At 35.4% G+C, this 16594-nt stretch overlaps 1 protein-coding gene across 2 annotated transcripts; it reads left to right on the forward strand.

Moving 5' to 3' along the window:
• Nucleotides 1-3605: 3605 nt before the first annotated feature.
• LOC131157596 (uncharacterized) lies at nt 3606-16420 on the forward strand. 2 transcript variants are annotated; one of them, XM_058111878.1, is made up of 13 exons: nt 3606-3783; nt 6717-6986; nt 7726-7799; nt 9707-9866; nt 10013-10037; nt 10178-10261; nt 13040-13211; nt 13294-13367; nt 14043-14112; nt 14865-14936; nt 15007-15140; nt 15631-15704; nt 15990-16420. In XM_058111878.1, the coding sequence occupies exons 2-13, from the start codon at nt 6797-6799 to the stop codon at nt 16046-16048; spliced, it is 1188 nt and encodes a 395-aa protein (XP_057967861.1). In that variant the 5' UTR covers nt 3606-3783; nt 6717-6796; the 3' UTR covers nt 16049-16420. The 2 variants fall into 2 exon arrangements, with proteins under 2 accessions (XP_057967861.1, XP_057967860.1); XM_058111877.1 differs by having other exon boundaries at nt 3670-3924; nt 15001-15140.
• The last annotated feature ends 174 nt before the right edge of the window (nt 16421-16594 follow it).

The raw sequence follows: 16594 nt of genomic DNA on the forward strand, positions 1-16594 counted from the left end.
AAAGAGGGCAAACAACTGCTCTAGATCAGCGGGGCTTTTCCCGCTCTCCTATTAGGGGCTCCTGAAAAATGTATAAGATTTAGGGGTGAGACACCTCTTACTAAGGGAAATAAACTAATACCAGTGTGTGGCAACATGAGTATTCTGTGTTCTACATATACCATACATAACATATTCAATACTGTTTATCAAATCTGGGAAAACATATGCATATCAAAACATGGCAGAACATACTGCATTTTCATAAACATTTCTCATCTCATATCATAATAATAATAACATAAAAACAATCCTGGTAGGTTAGCTGGTTGTTGTCATGTATTACCCCCACATGACTAGGTTGTATGGTCCGAAGGCGGGACCTGACAATGGTTGGCCGACCACTGCCAAGTCAAATAGTAGTCTGTAGGTCCGATGGGTATACCCAGACCGGTCCGTACACCAGGGGCGATAACAGCACACTTCTTGAAAATAACCACATCGACCATCCAATCTCACACCACTCCATACAGCGGCATTAACACAGATATCATGATCACGAGGACCATAGACACATAGTAACGATACCGTGCAAGTGCTAGCCTTGATCAAGCAACCAGGTTCTGATATCATATACATATACTAAAACCGTGATACATAAATATCTCATATCATTTATTTTCACATCAATCATATCATTTCACATATATACGTGTATCATGAAAATCATCGGCCCGTACGCCGGTATTACACATTTTAACATAGCACGGCCCGTACACCGGCAAATCACATATACATATAAAAATATCTCGGCCCGTACGCCGGTTTTCCATCATAGAAATCCATATCGTCCCCATTCCAAAAAAAAATAGTATTTCACAACATTTTTATACTCATGCCACACTAAACAAATTCTCTACGTATTCAACATATCATCATTTAAACAGTATTTTCCAAATATAAATATATTTATTTTTCCTGAAACCAGATGCTATATATATATATACATACATTTTCTCAAAACAAAACTAGTTTAGTTTATCCCTTTACCTGATTCCTGAAAAGCCCATAAGAAAATCTACCCCGTACCCACAAGGTTCTCAACTCAACACCCTGAAAATGAAAACTCGCAGAATTAAAGTTTAGTATTTTCGTACGTACAACATTTTCTATAACTACTATTAAGTCAAATTCAACTTAAAAAGTCTTACCTCAACTTAGGGATAATTCCCAACTTTCCCAATCAATACCCTGGAACTGAAAATTTTCAGTATTAAAGTTCAGTATTTTTACGCATATATCACTTTCTTCAACTGTCAAAAATCCAAATATTGAATATAAAGCCTTACCTTGGATTTGGGATGAAATCCAATTTCGTTTCCCTGACGATCCGCTCCGGCAGACTTGTAGAGAACTTCGTCAAGAGCGTCGTGGTAGCTTCGGTTTGTCGATCCGGCGTAAAACGAGCCCGAAATTGAAGAGAGAGAGAGTCGTAGGAGAGAGAGAGAGAAGAGAGAGAAGAGTGCACTCACGCACACCAAATGAATCCAATTCAAATTGGATTTTTTTTTTACTTTTCAAAGCTTAAGCTTGTGGTTTGAATTTATTTGACTTTTCAAAACTTTTTTTTTTTTTTTGAAGAAGCTTGTATTATATATATATATATATATATATATATATATCATAATTACTTATATATATATATATATATATTTTGTCCTTATCATACTATTCATTTTACTTGTTAATTTAATTAATTAATTTAATTTTATTATTATTATTTTAAATTTTATTTTTTTTTCCCGGTTACTACAAAGGTAATCATCGGGGTCTCCTCCGGCACAACACACTAGGGAGAATGTTAGTGAATCAGGCTTTGATATCAGTGATCGGTAGTTTAGGGTCTTCTCAACCCCAAAAGCTAGTTTATGAGGTGAGGGTTTCCCTCACTTAATAATTGACTCAACCCCTTTCACAACCAATGTGTGGGATAACCCAATAAAACCTCAAGGTAAGTTCATAAAATTTTAAGGAAAGATCTCAATTTTTTTTTTTTTATCAAATCTAAGAGGAGACTAATTCTATCTCTTATTCCTTATTTGTATTCAAACATATCCTCAGAAAAATAGTATCACATTAAAATTGGAGCAATTAGGCATAGCATTTCTTAAAGTGAGGATGGGCAACGAATAAAAAAATGGTAACGAATATTTTTCGAAAGTTCATTGAAAAAATTCTCAAACTTATTTTTCCCCTCAATCAAGCATAAGAAGGGATAAGGAACTGGAAGTTACAAATGTGCCCATGGCCAACTCGTACTGGATTTTTAGTTGTGATCACTAAAGTCCCACCCCTTTGGCTCAAAGCAAAATCATCCCTGCTGTCATCACAAACTAATTAAAACTCAACTTTAGCCTTTGGGGTGAAATATACCTATCAAGGTTGACCATACACTATATATTTTTCAACTTTATTTATTAATATTTTAAAAGTTACTATATAACATCAATTAATTAAAATGTTGCATGATCATTAAGACCCAGATTAAATTATATTTTGTACTTTTTGAATCAAAGAGTTAAAATGGTATCATAAAATTAGTAGGTTCCAAATTTTATGTAGAAGACCATTAATTCTTTACAAACCTGTATGGAACTTAATTAAGAAACAAAAAGAAAAAATATAGAAGAATTCTCTTTTTCATATTTGATTATAAGAGAAGTGAAAAGAAAAAAAAATTACTCTCCATTCTCTCTTAAATAAAGCTCACCCTCAAGCCCTGGACAGGTAGCACTTTGTATCCATCATTTCCGACTAGAACTACTAGAGTATCTAATCTCATTTGCTTCCCTAACTTTCGTCTCTCACTGTCAGTATTGGTCCAACAAAGTGCTTTTGTCGTTGGTGTTCTTTCCGATCTCTACGTATTTCACTACTCCGACAGAAATTCTCGTTGCCCCTACCGTACTCCAGTTTGGTAGTTTCCACCCATATAAGATAAAATTATATTTTTTATAATTTATTTGTAGAAAAAATCTAATGAAAAACACTTTTTTTTTTTTTATCCAAATAGAACCGAGGAGAATTTTACAAGAACTTCTGCTAAGAATTTTTTGATATAATATTTTTTTAAAAATTTATAAATTGTCATCATTTTATTGGGTTAGTTTATAGATAATATATTAAAAAAATTATGATTTATTATTATTTTATTGGATTAGTTTATAAATGATGAAGTCTCTGATCCACATAATAATTTTTTTTTCGAGAAAACTAATTATTCAGTGTCTTATCCCGACCTCTTTCTCACTTTCTTTCAAATAAAAATCCGAGATCTTTCGCAAGAAAAAGTGTTGCATGCAATTCAATTAATATCTCCATGACTGTAATTATAAGGACTGATAGTAATTAATACATAATTTAGTTAATGATAGTGATTAGTTGCTTCCAATCATCGTAGTCAGATTTTTACCTTGCAAGATACGGTCTCTCAGTAGCGGATACAGAAAGCTTGCGGCCGAACCGAAAAAAAACGAAAAACAAAACAAAAAGCAAAGCAAAACCAAGCGCCAAAAGCAACCGCTCCCTTTCTCTCTCTTTTAAATTCAGGAGAGAGAGAAAAAAATAATTGACACACCAATGACAACAGAAGCATAAAGAATAACAGGAATTCGATCTCTTTCTCGCCCTGTTGCGGTGTTGGTTCTGATGAGAGACTGGAAAAAAGGAGCTAAGCTTCTTCGACACATTTCGCGCATTGAGATCGATCGATCGATCGAATCAAGTGTTCGAGCTTCTTCTCAGGTACGCTCGGTTCAGTCTCCTCGCGTTCTTTCTACTCCGAGTGACCCGTTCTTTGATTCATTCTTAGAGGCATTGTTCTGGTGATCGATTTTCGGCCTGAAATTTGCTTCATTCGTTGGTTCTTTTGATCAAGTTTCTGAGGTAGTGAGATAGCTGTACATTGATACAATGTGATTTTATTGATTTGTTTGAGAGGTGATCAATGCTGTTTTTTTCTTCTTTTTTTTCCCCCTAATTCATTGCTACATAGATTGCATTTTCTTTGATTTATTTCGGCGGGATGTAGTCGTGAACGTGTTTTTTGGCTGTTGAGAAAAAAACTGGGGGACTGGTTACTGGAGTTCAGTATTGCTTATTCTGATATTATTCTTTTTCTGGAACACCAGCTGCACTGTGACGAAAAATTTGATATTCTAACTTCCGTATTTCTTTTTCAGGTGTTATAATTATTAGATTTTTTTCAATAATTATCTACATTTAAAAATTTTCGGATGTTCATCAGTTGATTTAAAGCATAAAGGCCTGGATTTTCATTGCAGACCAGTATCTTCAATTTCTACCGAGAAACATAAAAGAAGAATGGAATGAACTTCGAATGCAAGAAATAATAATGTTCCAGAAATAAGGATCATAACTAGATTAGTAGAATGTTTGATTTTTTCTGCACATTCTGCTCATTTATTTTTGAAGTCTAGTTTCATCTTGTGGTTGCCTTAAGGGGCAAAACGAGCAGTTTGGGTAATTGTATGTAGGAATGTGTCTACAAATAAGAAAAATATGGGTAGTTACAAACAGAAGTTATATTTACTTAGCTATTTTCATAGAAAACTGCCATCAGTTAAAAGATTTTAGGCTCTAAAAAGAAGAAATTATTAAATAGATCAAGTATATACATCATAGTTAATATGATCTAATTATGTGAATGTATTCTATCTAATCCTATGTTTGGCGAGTTAGAGTTATAATAAATTTGAATAAAATAGAGTTTAAAATTATATTAAAATTTGTTTAATTCCACCTAAATCTAAATTCATGCTCCTAAAACTCTCAAATACTAAAAATGATGAAATCATATATGATCCGGAGTATATTTAATAATTTAAAAAAAAAAATGAGAAGTCACAATGAGTGAATGACCAGGACACCCCATTGCTTGTAGAAACTGTAAACACGACTGTTGTGAAATTAATGCAAAGTTGAGGGTATAATCGCTCTAGCAACTTATAATAGAGATTTTTTGGGATACCCTGCAGGGGTATGACGGGATTTGTGTTTGCTTTTCACGTTCAAGAGAGAGAGAGAGAGAGAGAGAGAGAGAGAGAGAGAGAGATTGTTCATAGAAGAGTTGCCCGAGAAGAAAGGTCTAGCAGCTAGCTTTATAAAACATCTCAATGCGATGACTGATGCTTACACGCTTCCAGAGAAATTTTCTGGCACATCTAAGAGAGATTCTTTACTGTTCTGGAAACGTATTAGGCATGCGCCCAAACAGCCCCAAACCCTAGGCTCCCTCCTCTCAAGATTAGCCACATGAACTTTTAAGGAAGAAAAATTCCACACACAACCCAAATATGCTAAATAGCAATATCGTGCACACTTTCATTTGGGCATCCACATGCCTAATGACTCTGTCTTCATATGTAGTCCGCATTTTAGGTGATCTTGTCCTGCATTCCACATACCCCTTTTCCCTCTTCTTCTTCAACAGAAATTCTCAAGTGCAGCAAATGGTTTCTTTGTGATTGCTTGTAATCAAGGTCCAATAACAAATTAAAGCACAAGAAAATGCTTGCACAGCCTAGCTTCTTTATTTTTTCATCTTTGTTAGACAAAAACAAAACCAGGAGAGAGGAAGGAAATAGCCTAAATAGGAACAGCTGAATGGAAAGAAAGGATAGTCACAAGACTGACAAGCATGCTAAATCCAAAAGCCTAGGCTACCTATAGCTGCACCGTATCCTGAATCACATACCCAGTCAAGGTTATTGAATTTCTGGAAGCTTGTTAACTAAGTTGATAAACTAATGGCGTAGCTTCCTGCCATGACCATTTAATTAAACTCAATCATTGCTGGTGAACAGTTCATTGGCCTCGTGGTAAGTGCCCCTACTTAAATTTTTAGGCTCTCCAAAGTCTTGGATTTGACTAGGACTCTTAAATAACCCCAAAAAAATTACCTTTATTTATTTCTGCATTGCTTACTTATTTGGCTTCCTTAGTAGCTATGATTAAATGCACCACGGGCAAAAAGATGGGACTTTGATCTGACATAGTGCACCACGAACAGAATGAAAGGCAAATAGGATTCTTGCCTTACCCAGGCACGCTGGGTGGGCCAGCATCTTCCACATCCTTGTGACGACATATTTGCTGTTTGCATTTAATTGTTAAAGGGTCATGCGAATTGGGCATACTTGGCCATCAATGGCATGGTAGCGTGATTATTTGCAAAAATTTGTATTTTAGCTAATCCTATAAAATTTTCTGTATTTATTCTTCCTTTATCTGGAAAGAATGGACTGAACGGCTGAAAAAAGAGGCTGTATAGTCTGAGTCTTTGAATCTGGACTGACCCAGCAAGACAGGTCAGGGAGCCTGAGCATGACCCAAACCCAAGAAAGACACTTAATATAACACACGGCGAGCCAGCCCACCTCAGTTCTCCACATGAGCTCGTTGCCCAACCCAACAACAGAATCGCTGTTGGATCATGTTCGTTTTTTTGTCTTTTAAATCAGCAAAAGAGAATTTCATTGAATAAAAACACAATAAATATCTCACGTACAGTAGATAGCTCTACGCACATTCTTACTCCATTGATTTTTGTTCTAGCATTTGTTTGATTGGTTTTTTCCCACGTGGTATATGTTTGTCCTAATACTCGAACTGCACATGGATCCCTTTGTGACAAATCACTGTTGTCTGAATCACAGGTTAAAAACATTGGTGCTTAATTTGCTCTTCCATTGATGCTCTGTGATGAAGAACATTGACTATCTATACTGAAGAAAAGATGGACAGCAGTGTAAGCAGCAGAAATGATCGGCAGGCTGAAAATTTAGAGGACTCTTGGTGCAGCAAATTCTACAATGGCCCCAATCCTTGGTTGGCCAGATATATCTATGGCGTGTTGTTTCTCATTACCAACCTACTTGCATGGGCTGTCCGCGACTATGGTCCCCATGCCTTGGCTGAGATGGAGAGTAAGATCAATTGCTTGATCCTAGAGTTTCACATTTACTGCTCTAGACTCTAGAGTGATAGTTTAATATGAAGGTGCTGCTAAAAGCAACTTCTAAATAAGTATGATCATTATGATTAATATGGTGTTCTTTTACAAAAAATTTTCGGACATTTTTTTTTTTAAGATTATGTTCTGTTCCAATAAGAAAACCATTTTCAGGACCCTTTTAAGTGATTTCCAAGAGGTTGGAAATCAGCATGACCATCCCCCATCATTTGGATTCAATATCGTACATGTTATTAGCGCATGATCTTCTAATAAAGAAAGGTTTTTCCCTTCTCTTTAACCTGTCATAACTTCATATTGGATCTTAAACATACAATCCAAAAAAAAAAAAAAAAATCATCAATATGTTTTCATGCACCCATGCATATATACTTGCGGTGGGCCCCTTTCCTTAATTTGGTCCATGTATGGGCTGCCACTTCTTTTCTTAGAAAGAAGCTTTTATAATGAGCTTATGCCTTGCCTATAATATTTGAGCTTCAATTTGTCATCAAAACTTAGATATAATTGGTGCAAAGGGTGAGGTTGTGTTTAGTAAATTTGGCGAGTGAAGATCATTTTTAACCTGTGTTTTGTGTAAAACTGGCAGCGGAGATTCAAAACCCCCCAATCTGCCAGCATTTTGATATCCATTGACAGACTATATCATTTCCATATATGATGCTAATGAATATATCATGTTTTGGGTACAGGATTAGATATATGCCAAGGTGAACGAGACTGCGTGGGTGCTGATGGAGTACTGCGTGTGAGCCTGGGATGCTTTGTATCCTTCGAGTAATTAACAAACTTAATTTTGATCTCCAAAATAGCATGCTTGAGTTTTTTGTTTTGTTTTTTGGTTTTTATGGATAGAGGCATTTCACAATCCAATTATAAGAAAGCTCCAGATCTTCAATAACATGCTATCACATGATTCTGAAAAAAAAAAAAAAGAAATTTCGAGCTTGATGGTTGGAGAAAACAACTTCTTTACAGATGAAATAACAGCTATGGGCAAAACATCAAGGTCTAGGAACCTGAGTTTAGGAAAAACTGAACTTCAATGATGCCCCCACCAACTCACCAACTATTTTTTGGACCTTTGTCTCAATTGCTGAACGCAAAGTTATTACAGTTAATAGTCTTCCATGTTTATCAGATCAGTTCATCATTAATGTTAAATTTTATGGTTTATAATTTATGTTTTCTTTAAACTTCACAAATATGATACCTGCTCTTTGAAGGATTATGTAGCAACTTGATGGTTCCTACTTTTCAACCTTGGATCTATTTTCAGCCATGCACACCTGTCAAGTGTCAAGAGGAGTGAGTTAGTTGTTTCTGATATTAGAAGGGGTAGAGGTAGACTTAAAACACCTTGGAATGAGGTAGTGAGGGAGGATTTAATAGCTCTTAAGTTAGAGGAAAATTCTCTCAATCAGGTGGATTGGCAGAAAGCCGGTCCCACCTAGTGAGACTTAAGGTTTGTTGTTGTTATTCTTGCATCTAATCAATCTTGAAATGATCTTTCTTTATTTAAAATAGCTTCTGGTGTTTTTAGATTTCTACTGACTAGTTGCTAGGTTCTGCTCCATTCTCTCTTAGTTTTTTAAATTTATTCATATTTGAGTAGTAAAAGGCATGTGCATGTTTAGACCTGCTGTATCTAATTACATTGCATTTTGCATTGCATTATTCAAATGACATCATTTCACAGCTAATTGACTTTATCATTTGTTGGGCTTTTGTGGAGCCTAGTTGTGTTTTAATTTGGATGCCGACCCAACCCCTATTTAATTAGAGATTTCTATCCTAAGGCTTAGTTCATGGAGCGAAGACTTGTTTTCGGGTGATTAGGGTTGGCGTGGTTGTACCTGCGTGAGAGCGAGAGGGAGAGCATTGTATCGCCGCACTCTCTGTGTTTTCTTTCTGATAATATTGAAATCCCTGCAACTCCGTGGACGTAGGCAAAATTGCCGAACCACGTAAATATTGTCTTGTGCGTGTGATTGATTTTCTTTGGCGTTATTTTTTTCTTTCTATTTTGTTTCTCACAAGTTTTGGGAATTTGTTCTTTATTCCCAACATCATTGACAAAGAAATAACGTCTAAGGTTACATGCCAGTCAAGTGATTCAAATTGCATTTGATGTCAACTGCATTTGCTGTGTTGGAATTGACCTTTATTAATATGATAGGATGCATGCAACTTCTGATCCCAAGAAGATGTAACTTTGTTGATTTTGTACAGGACAGTTTGTTTGACTTTAATCTTTTTAATATGCATTTTCTAGAATACAGGGATTTTAGATCCTATAATATGTCACTTCCTATACTAAATTTAAGAAAGTAGTTTAAACTTTGAAGTCCCCATTGGTGTAATAACATATGATAGGGAGGTGTTCAGCTAAAGAAGTCAGAAAGGGGAGACAGGGTCCACCAGAGAAGTGATGATTGCTGCTTTCCCAAAGTATAAAGTTGAAATACTGTAGATGTATCTTATTAACTGCAATTATAGAGTTTTGATCCACATTTACACTCTGGACCAAACATTATGGTGTCCCTTGATGTGTACGACTGTTTAATCCATTTACTTGGATGAAGAAGTGATCATTCAGCTCAACTGAGCCTCATCCATACACTCTTCCATTTCTTTTTTGGATAAAGCGAAGTGAGCCTTAACAATGATCAGACGTTCTATTTCATTATGTTCCTTTCAACGGCTGGTACTTCAAAGTTGCATGATCATAGAGAACTCTGGCACTCCAGATGGTGGTCTGCAAAGATTATCCTCTGGATTGCCTTGATGATAATCCCATTTTTCATTCCTTTCTCCTTGATTCAAATCTATGGTTAGTTTATTTCATTCATCCAACATGCCTAGTATTTTTTATTTTTTCCTTGTGTCTTTCCAAATCTAAAATCTCTCTAGTTGGTTTGATTTATTTTTATTGCCATCATCCTTCTTATACAGTTTTTTTTTCCATTTAATTTGCAGGGGAGGTTGCACACTTCGGTGCCGGGTACCATCAATTCCTACTATAAATTTATATCTTCAAATGATGTACAATCTTCTAGGAATTTAATGTTATGGAATTTAAGAGACAAGCTCCCAAACTTAGTTGAATTTTATTTTTAATCCATTTCTCGCTAATACTTGCAGGGTTTTTCTCCTAATTCAGCTGATAAGTGTAATCAGTTTCATTAGATGGCTGAATGACTGTTGTCAGTCTGACAAATATGGATGGTAAGAATGAATTCACATTATCAAATGCTAAATTGAACATCCTTTTGTACTTCAAATAAATTATTTGCATGAGACAGTATGTAAAAATTTTGATCCTTCTTTCAATGTAGACATTTAATTTAATTGCAAAAGCTTCAAACAATGGCTCTAAAATGCTCCTGGCATTGAAAAACATTTTTGTCATCATTAAGTTTCTAAATGCATCTAAAAGCATTTGGCAATGCTTAAGTACTTCAGCTTTCCCAAGAGGTACAGGTGACATAGGAATCAGATAATTAAACTATTTTTTTTTTTTCACTTTCATGAAACTAAGACGTACATATTGATACAAATCAGTGATACGTATCAAATTGTACATGACAGAGAAATTAAACTATCTTACTTTGTATAGTGCTCTTGTAGCATTGCAACTCCTCTTCTCAGTGCTTACTATGAGAGGTTGAGGATATATAATTTATTTTATTGGAAAATGATCACAAAATAAATTTAGAAGGAAATATTAAACACTAAAGTTAGAATTCAAGATTGCAAGATGCTAGATTAAAAGCAAAAGGAAAAGTATGTTGCCTCAATTACAGTCACAAATCCAAAGCACTCGAAAGGGAAAATATATTGCATTTGTGCAGAAGGGGCAATTTTCAATGCTTGCCATTTCTTTGCCTAGCATTGTTTGAGATTCTAGACATTGCTAACCCATTGTTGGAATTGGTGAATTCCCAAGAGGGGGGTGAATTGGGTATTTAAAACTTTTCTCCTAGGTCAATTCAAATTCCACAAACAGTATTACACAAGCCTAGGGTCTTTCTATATAATCATAAACTCAATCAAATATTCAAACACTTAAACACATGTACTGCATATAATAAGTCAAACATAAAACATACATGTACTGAAATTGAAAGTGTGGAAAAATAAAAGTGACACTAGATATGTTATCGGGGTTCGACCAATACTGTCTACGTCCCCACCTCAAGCTCACAAGTAAGAGGATTTCACTATGGCTCACTTAACGAGTGGAGTGGTACCGAATACAATTAGGTCAAATTCCCAGGACTGACCTCAATCTTTACAAACAATCCTTCCGGGCTGGATTATCACCCCCTCGGGCCACGCTTGGAATACAACAGATTTATAATATAAATTTTGTGTACAAAATATATGCTTCTCCAACAAGCAGATTTGTACCAGTATCATCAATGCACAACAACTAGATAAGAACTATAAGCTCAGTACAAATATGTGAAATGACACTCTAGGTAATGTCAATAATCAATCAAGTGTGAGAGTGTATTATCAATCTATCTTTGAAACAATATAAAAATATATATTTACCACAAATAAGGTTTCAAAGATTTCCGAAGATATAACCAAAATATCTCAAAATGATTTTCTCAAAGTTTAAGCACAAGAGATATTTTCAAAGCAAGCTTGTCAAAAAGTTTTCTACAAAACACAAGACAAGCTTAAGAGTCTTGCAATAAACAATGCAAAGACTCACAAGTTAATAAAAAGTTTTCCCCACAAAATGAATATTGATTAACTCAAGGGGGAAAGCTTTTGGGCTTAACTCTCAATAAAAAATCAACAAGCAATTTGTGAGTATGAGAGTTTGAGCAATAGTAGGACTTGTAGGATCACTTAGAATACTCTCACTCAAAAATATTTGCAATAGGATGAGCAAGGGAAGAGTATATGGCTTATGTGTGAAGAAAATGCTCTCAACATTTCAGAGGAAATTTTTCTTAATCAAATTGCTAATTAGGGTGTTAATCTTTGCAAATGAACACATATATATAGCTTCACCCAAAAAAATAACCGTTGGGGTACAGAGGGGATTATTAAATTTGTTTTAAATCAATTTAACCTTAATAACCCCGTGTTACTGCAGTTAAAAATATAGCAACCCAAGAGTTTAGATCGACAATATTTTAAGTTCGATCAACTATATTTATAAGTTCGGTCGACCGAACCACTTTTGAACTACAGAATATAGTCGGCTGAATCAGGACTATTTTGGAGCCCTTCGAGGTTCGGTCTGCTATTCATCCAATTCAGTCAACTCAATTAAAAATGAACTTGGAAGTTCGGTCGGCTGAACCGTTGCGTGTCAGACACGAGCGAGTTCGGTCGACTGAGGAAGACATGTTCAAAAAAGATATAGTCGACCGAACCTAAGTCAACAAGTTGACTAATGGTCAGTTCGATCAATCGAAGCGTTTATAACGCACTACATTCGGTCGACTGAAACTTGTTTACACTTAAGATTTTTGTCCTAATTTTGAGTGTTGTAACGTGCAAGGACCTAAAGTCTATTTAAGGTCATTTTGAGCTTATAGAACCTACCATCCATGCTATGTATTAATTATTACAGACCGATATAAATTATTACAGGCATTTACAAATGCAGCACTGACAAGTCTTCTTCTTTTGCTCTTCATTTTCCCATTGAATATGCTATAAGTATGATCTTTAAGTTCCTCAGGCTTCCATAAATCTACTCTCATGTGTGTGCTATATTGTAATCCTACTCACAAACTAGATACACGCATAAGATCCTTGTGTTTCGTTAGCATCAAAACCAGAGATCGGACTCAAAAAGTCAACACCCCTGACAATCTCCATGCAGCCTGCACCCAAGTGAAAGCTGTTTAGCTAATATTTCTACATCATACATGTTCATATGCAGTTTGTGATACATCAAACAACTGCCATTTTCTTGCCATTCATTTCTTATTACTTTAGTATCACTGCTTATTTGTAATACTATTTGAATTGCAGCCATTTCCATGTCATGCTACTTGCAACTATTGCATATGTTGTATGCTTAGTGGGGATCATTTTGATGTACATTTGGTATGCACCAGAAGCGTCTTGTCTTCTTAACATTTTCTTCATTACCTGGACGTTGGTACTACTCCAACTCATGACTAGCGTCTCTCTTCACCCCAAAGTAAGTCCCGATTTTCACAAATGTTGTTTCATTTATGGTCTTTTTATAACTTTATATAGTGCTATGTGTACTCCTGCAACAGGTGAATGCTGGCTTCTTGACTCCTGGGCTTATGGGGCTTTATGTGGTGTTCATTTGCTGGAGTGCCATTAGAAGGCATGGATTCAAATTATTTTATTGCACAATACATTGTTTTCTTTTTCATTATCTGTTTGTGTATGTGCATATTTATTAGTCTTCTACTGAAACAGAGTTATTTACTAAAATCTTTCATTGATTCCCCAAGAAATGAAATGAGCATTCTAACCTGCAGTCCCTGCCACTTCTCTCAAATGCTATGCAACAGAAGCATGACTTTTATGTCATTAAGACTGTATTTGCAAATGCCACAGAATGAAAAGAACAGTGAGGCAGGGTCCATGTAGTTGTGTTGTATACAACTGCTTTTTCCAGAAAGCAGACTAATAGTTTACCAAATAAAAGCAATTAAAATAGTTAAATGCTAGTTCTTCCTTATCAATCTTGAGCAACCTAATCCAAAGCAAGTAGTACATGCATTGTGTTTCAGTTCTCGTGTTAATTTTCTCAAAAAGAGTCAATTTATTTAAACTGATTTAATTGATCAGGTAAGTTTCAAGTGAACCATAGATTAACAAAATGTTGTCACCCACTTGCGGAAGTGGCATTTCCATTGATCTTTGATTCTAACAATTTGTCAGTAATTTTTTATCTGTGCTTGTAAACTTGTTTTATTCCCCTCTTTTCTTTGTTCAGTCATTCTCCTTGATATTTTTCTTTCTATTTCAAGCTTAATACATCTCATGTCTGCAGTGAGCCTCCAGAGGAAAGATGCGACAAGAAGGCGGAAGCTGCAACCAAAGCAGATTGGCTTACCATCATAGTAATATTTTTATTTAAATTCCCTGATTGAGTTTCAAATTTTCCTGATGACAGTTGAGAAAACTTTTTTATTTGATGCATTTTGGGAAATGCTTAAACCTTTTAATTGCACTTAAAGTACTTTTTATTTTTCCAATTTTCTGAAGCAATGCACCAATGTTGATGACAGAGTGACAGTTGAGGGGTATTGCATCACTAATATTTTACCCAAAATCTCTAGTTTAGTTGTTTCCCATGACATCAAATTTCATCCCTCTAAGCTTCTCTGTTCATACTATGTGGCCAATTCTATTACTATCATGTGACAACTGAAATCATGTGGACGGCAGTGATTACATGCATCTAGAGATGCCATCTAGAACAAGGAAGGAAGCTAAATGGTACCCTGCAGGTTTCCACGTGTGAAGCAAAGTAACTGCATGCATCAACAAACACCAGTTAGGAAAAGAGAAGAAATTTAGCAGAAAAAAGAAGGAAATGTAAAGGGGAAAAAATTCTAAGTCCAATGGGGTGTAGCACTTACCAGAAAATAAAAAGGAGAAAATAGAAATCCAGTGGGCTGTAGTTCTCGTCTGCTTAGTTGTAATGTCCTTAGAGATAACAAACTTTGAATTCAGAGAGATAACTGACTTCGAACTCAGTTATCTTTTGTGATCAACCTCACAGTTGAAAAGCTTTACTTGTCACTGCTTTTATTACACAACTTCGTTTCTTTAACCCCCATGTATAACGACGGATCTATTATGATGACAGAGCTTTATTATTGCACTACTTGCAATGGTTATTGCGACATTCTCAACGGGCATTGATTCCCAATGCTTTCAGGTTATACTCGCTTCAAAACTTTAGTTAATCATATGAACTTCCACAAAAATGTATCTGACAACAGGTGCAGTTTAGGAAAGATGACATGCGAGCTGAACATGACGTTCCATACGGGTATGGATTCTTCCATTTTGTCTTTGCCATGGGATCTATGTATCTGGCGATGCTGCTGATTAGTTGGAACACAAATCATGCTATGAGAAAGTAAGTTCCGATATTTCAGAGAATTCTACCCCATTGTTTTATGTACGCCTCTGGGCAATAGATCTAGTTCCTTTTGGAAGACGAGAAACATTAGATGTCATCCAACCTTTCTATGACTTTTTTTGAGATAAATACTGGCTTTATTTCAACTCTTATCCTTGCAAATTGCAATTAATCAAGCTCCTATCATTTATGTAGCTCTAGGATGACAACAACATAACTTCTAAAATATTTAAAACCATTTTCAAATGCACCTCTTGCAAGCAGCAACTATCTAATAGCGCAAGTGTTAACAAAATTTATTCATTGAGATGCATGGAGGAACAATGTGATGGAAACCTACCTTCAAAAAATTCAGTCTTCCTCTAAATTCATGAATAGCAAATTAATCGAGCTTAAAATGAGTATATTTACTCTTTCTCAAGGAAACATTGAAATAAATTAGGACAAAGGCAAAGAAAGGATATCATGTTAATGAACTTCTTTGCAGGTGGACAATTGATGTTGGTTGGACCAGTACCTGGGTCAGAGTAGTGAATGAATGGCTGGCAGCCTGTGTTTACAGTAAGTAAACATAAAACCGATACAACATATGATATATTAAGACATGATCACCACAATTGTTTGCTTTTTGTTGGTATTATGGTCATTGGCAGAAATTATTCAATACTCCTGATGTATATTCCCTCTTTCTCAGTTGATGGTCCTTCTGTGAGGTGGGGACTATGGGAATATTGAATAATCACTCCGGTCTACTTTCAATATTTCCAAGTCATTATTAATATCTAAAGTAACATACTACATCTTTATGATAGCAATTCCTTTTTTTTTCCTTGTGTTTGGGAGTAGTTTGGATGCTCATCGCACCAATCGTGTGGAAGAGCAGACAGACGGTTGAACCTGTTTAAGAAGTTTAGGCCTTCAATTCTTTCAAATTGACCACGTTCATACAGTGAGCAGATGGATCACCTCCATATTAAGCGTAAGGGACTATCTGCAGCATACTCGAAGACTTCCATACCAAAGGGATTGGTGTTTATAGATTTGTAATCTTCCTGATTTGTTCACCAGCCCCAATCAGCATAAAGAAATCAGAAATTACATATGCAGAAGTATAAGATGAAGATGATATCTATTTCTGTACACTATTTGTAGAAGTGGATTTTATAATTTGTAAATGTACTGCTGTAGGAACAAATTATAGTATGAAGAGCATAATTTTTGTTGTCCTTGCTAACTCGTCAATGGAGATAAATTTTGGGCTTGAGATTACACTTTAATGCCTACTTTTCTTCCCCAAAGATTATTAAATCAAAACCATGACACATAATTGCTTAGGGCAAGAGAGCTTGGATGAGTCATCTCTCATATGCGCTAAAATCCATAACCCAAAAGCCTAAAGCTGAGGAAGTCATTCGGCTCGAAAAGCTTCTTGGACAATGGAGCTTTTTTTT

This window comes from Malania oleifera, chromosome 6 (assembly GCF_029873635.1).
Source record: "Malania oleifera isolate guangnan ecotype guangnan chromosome 6, ASM2987363v1, whole genome shotgun sequence".
NCBI classification, from domain to species: Eukaryota; Viridiplantae; Streptophyta; class Magnoliopsida; order Santalales; family Ximeniaceae; genus Malania; species Malania oleifera.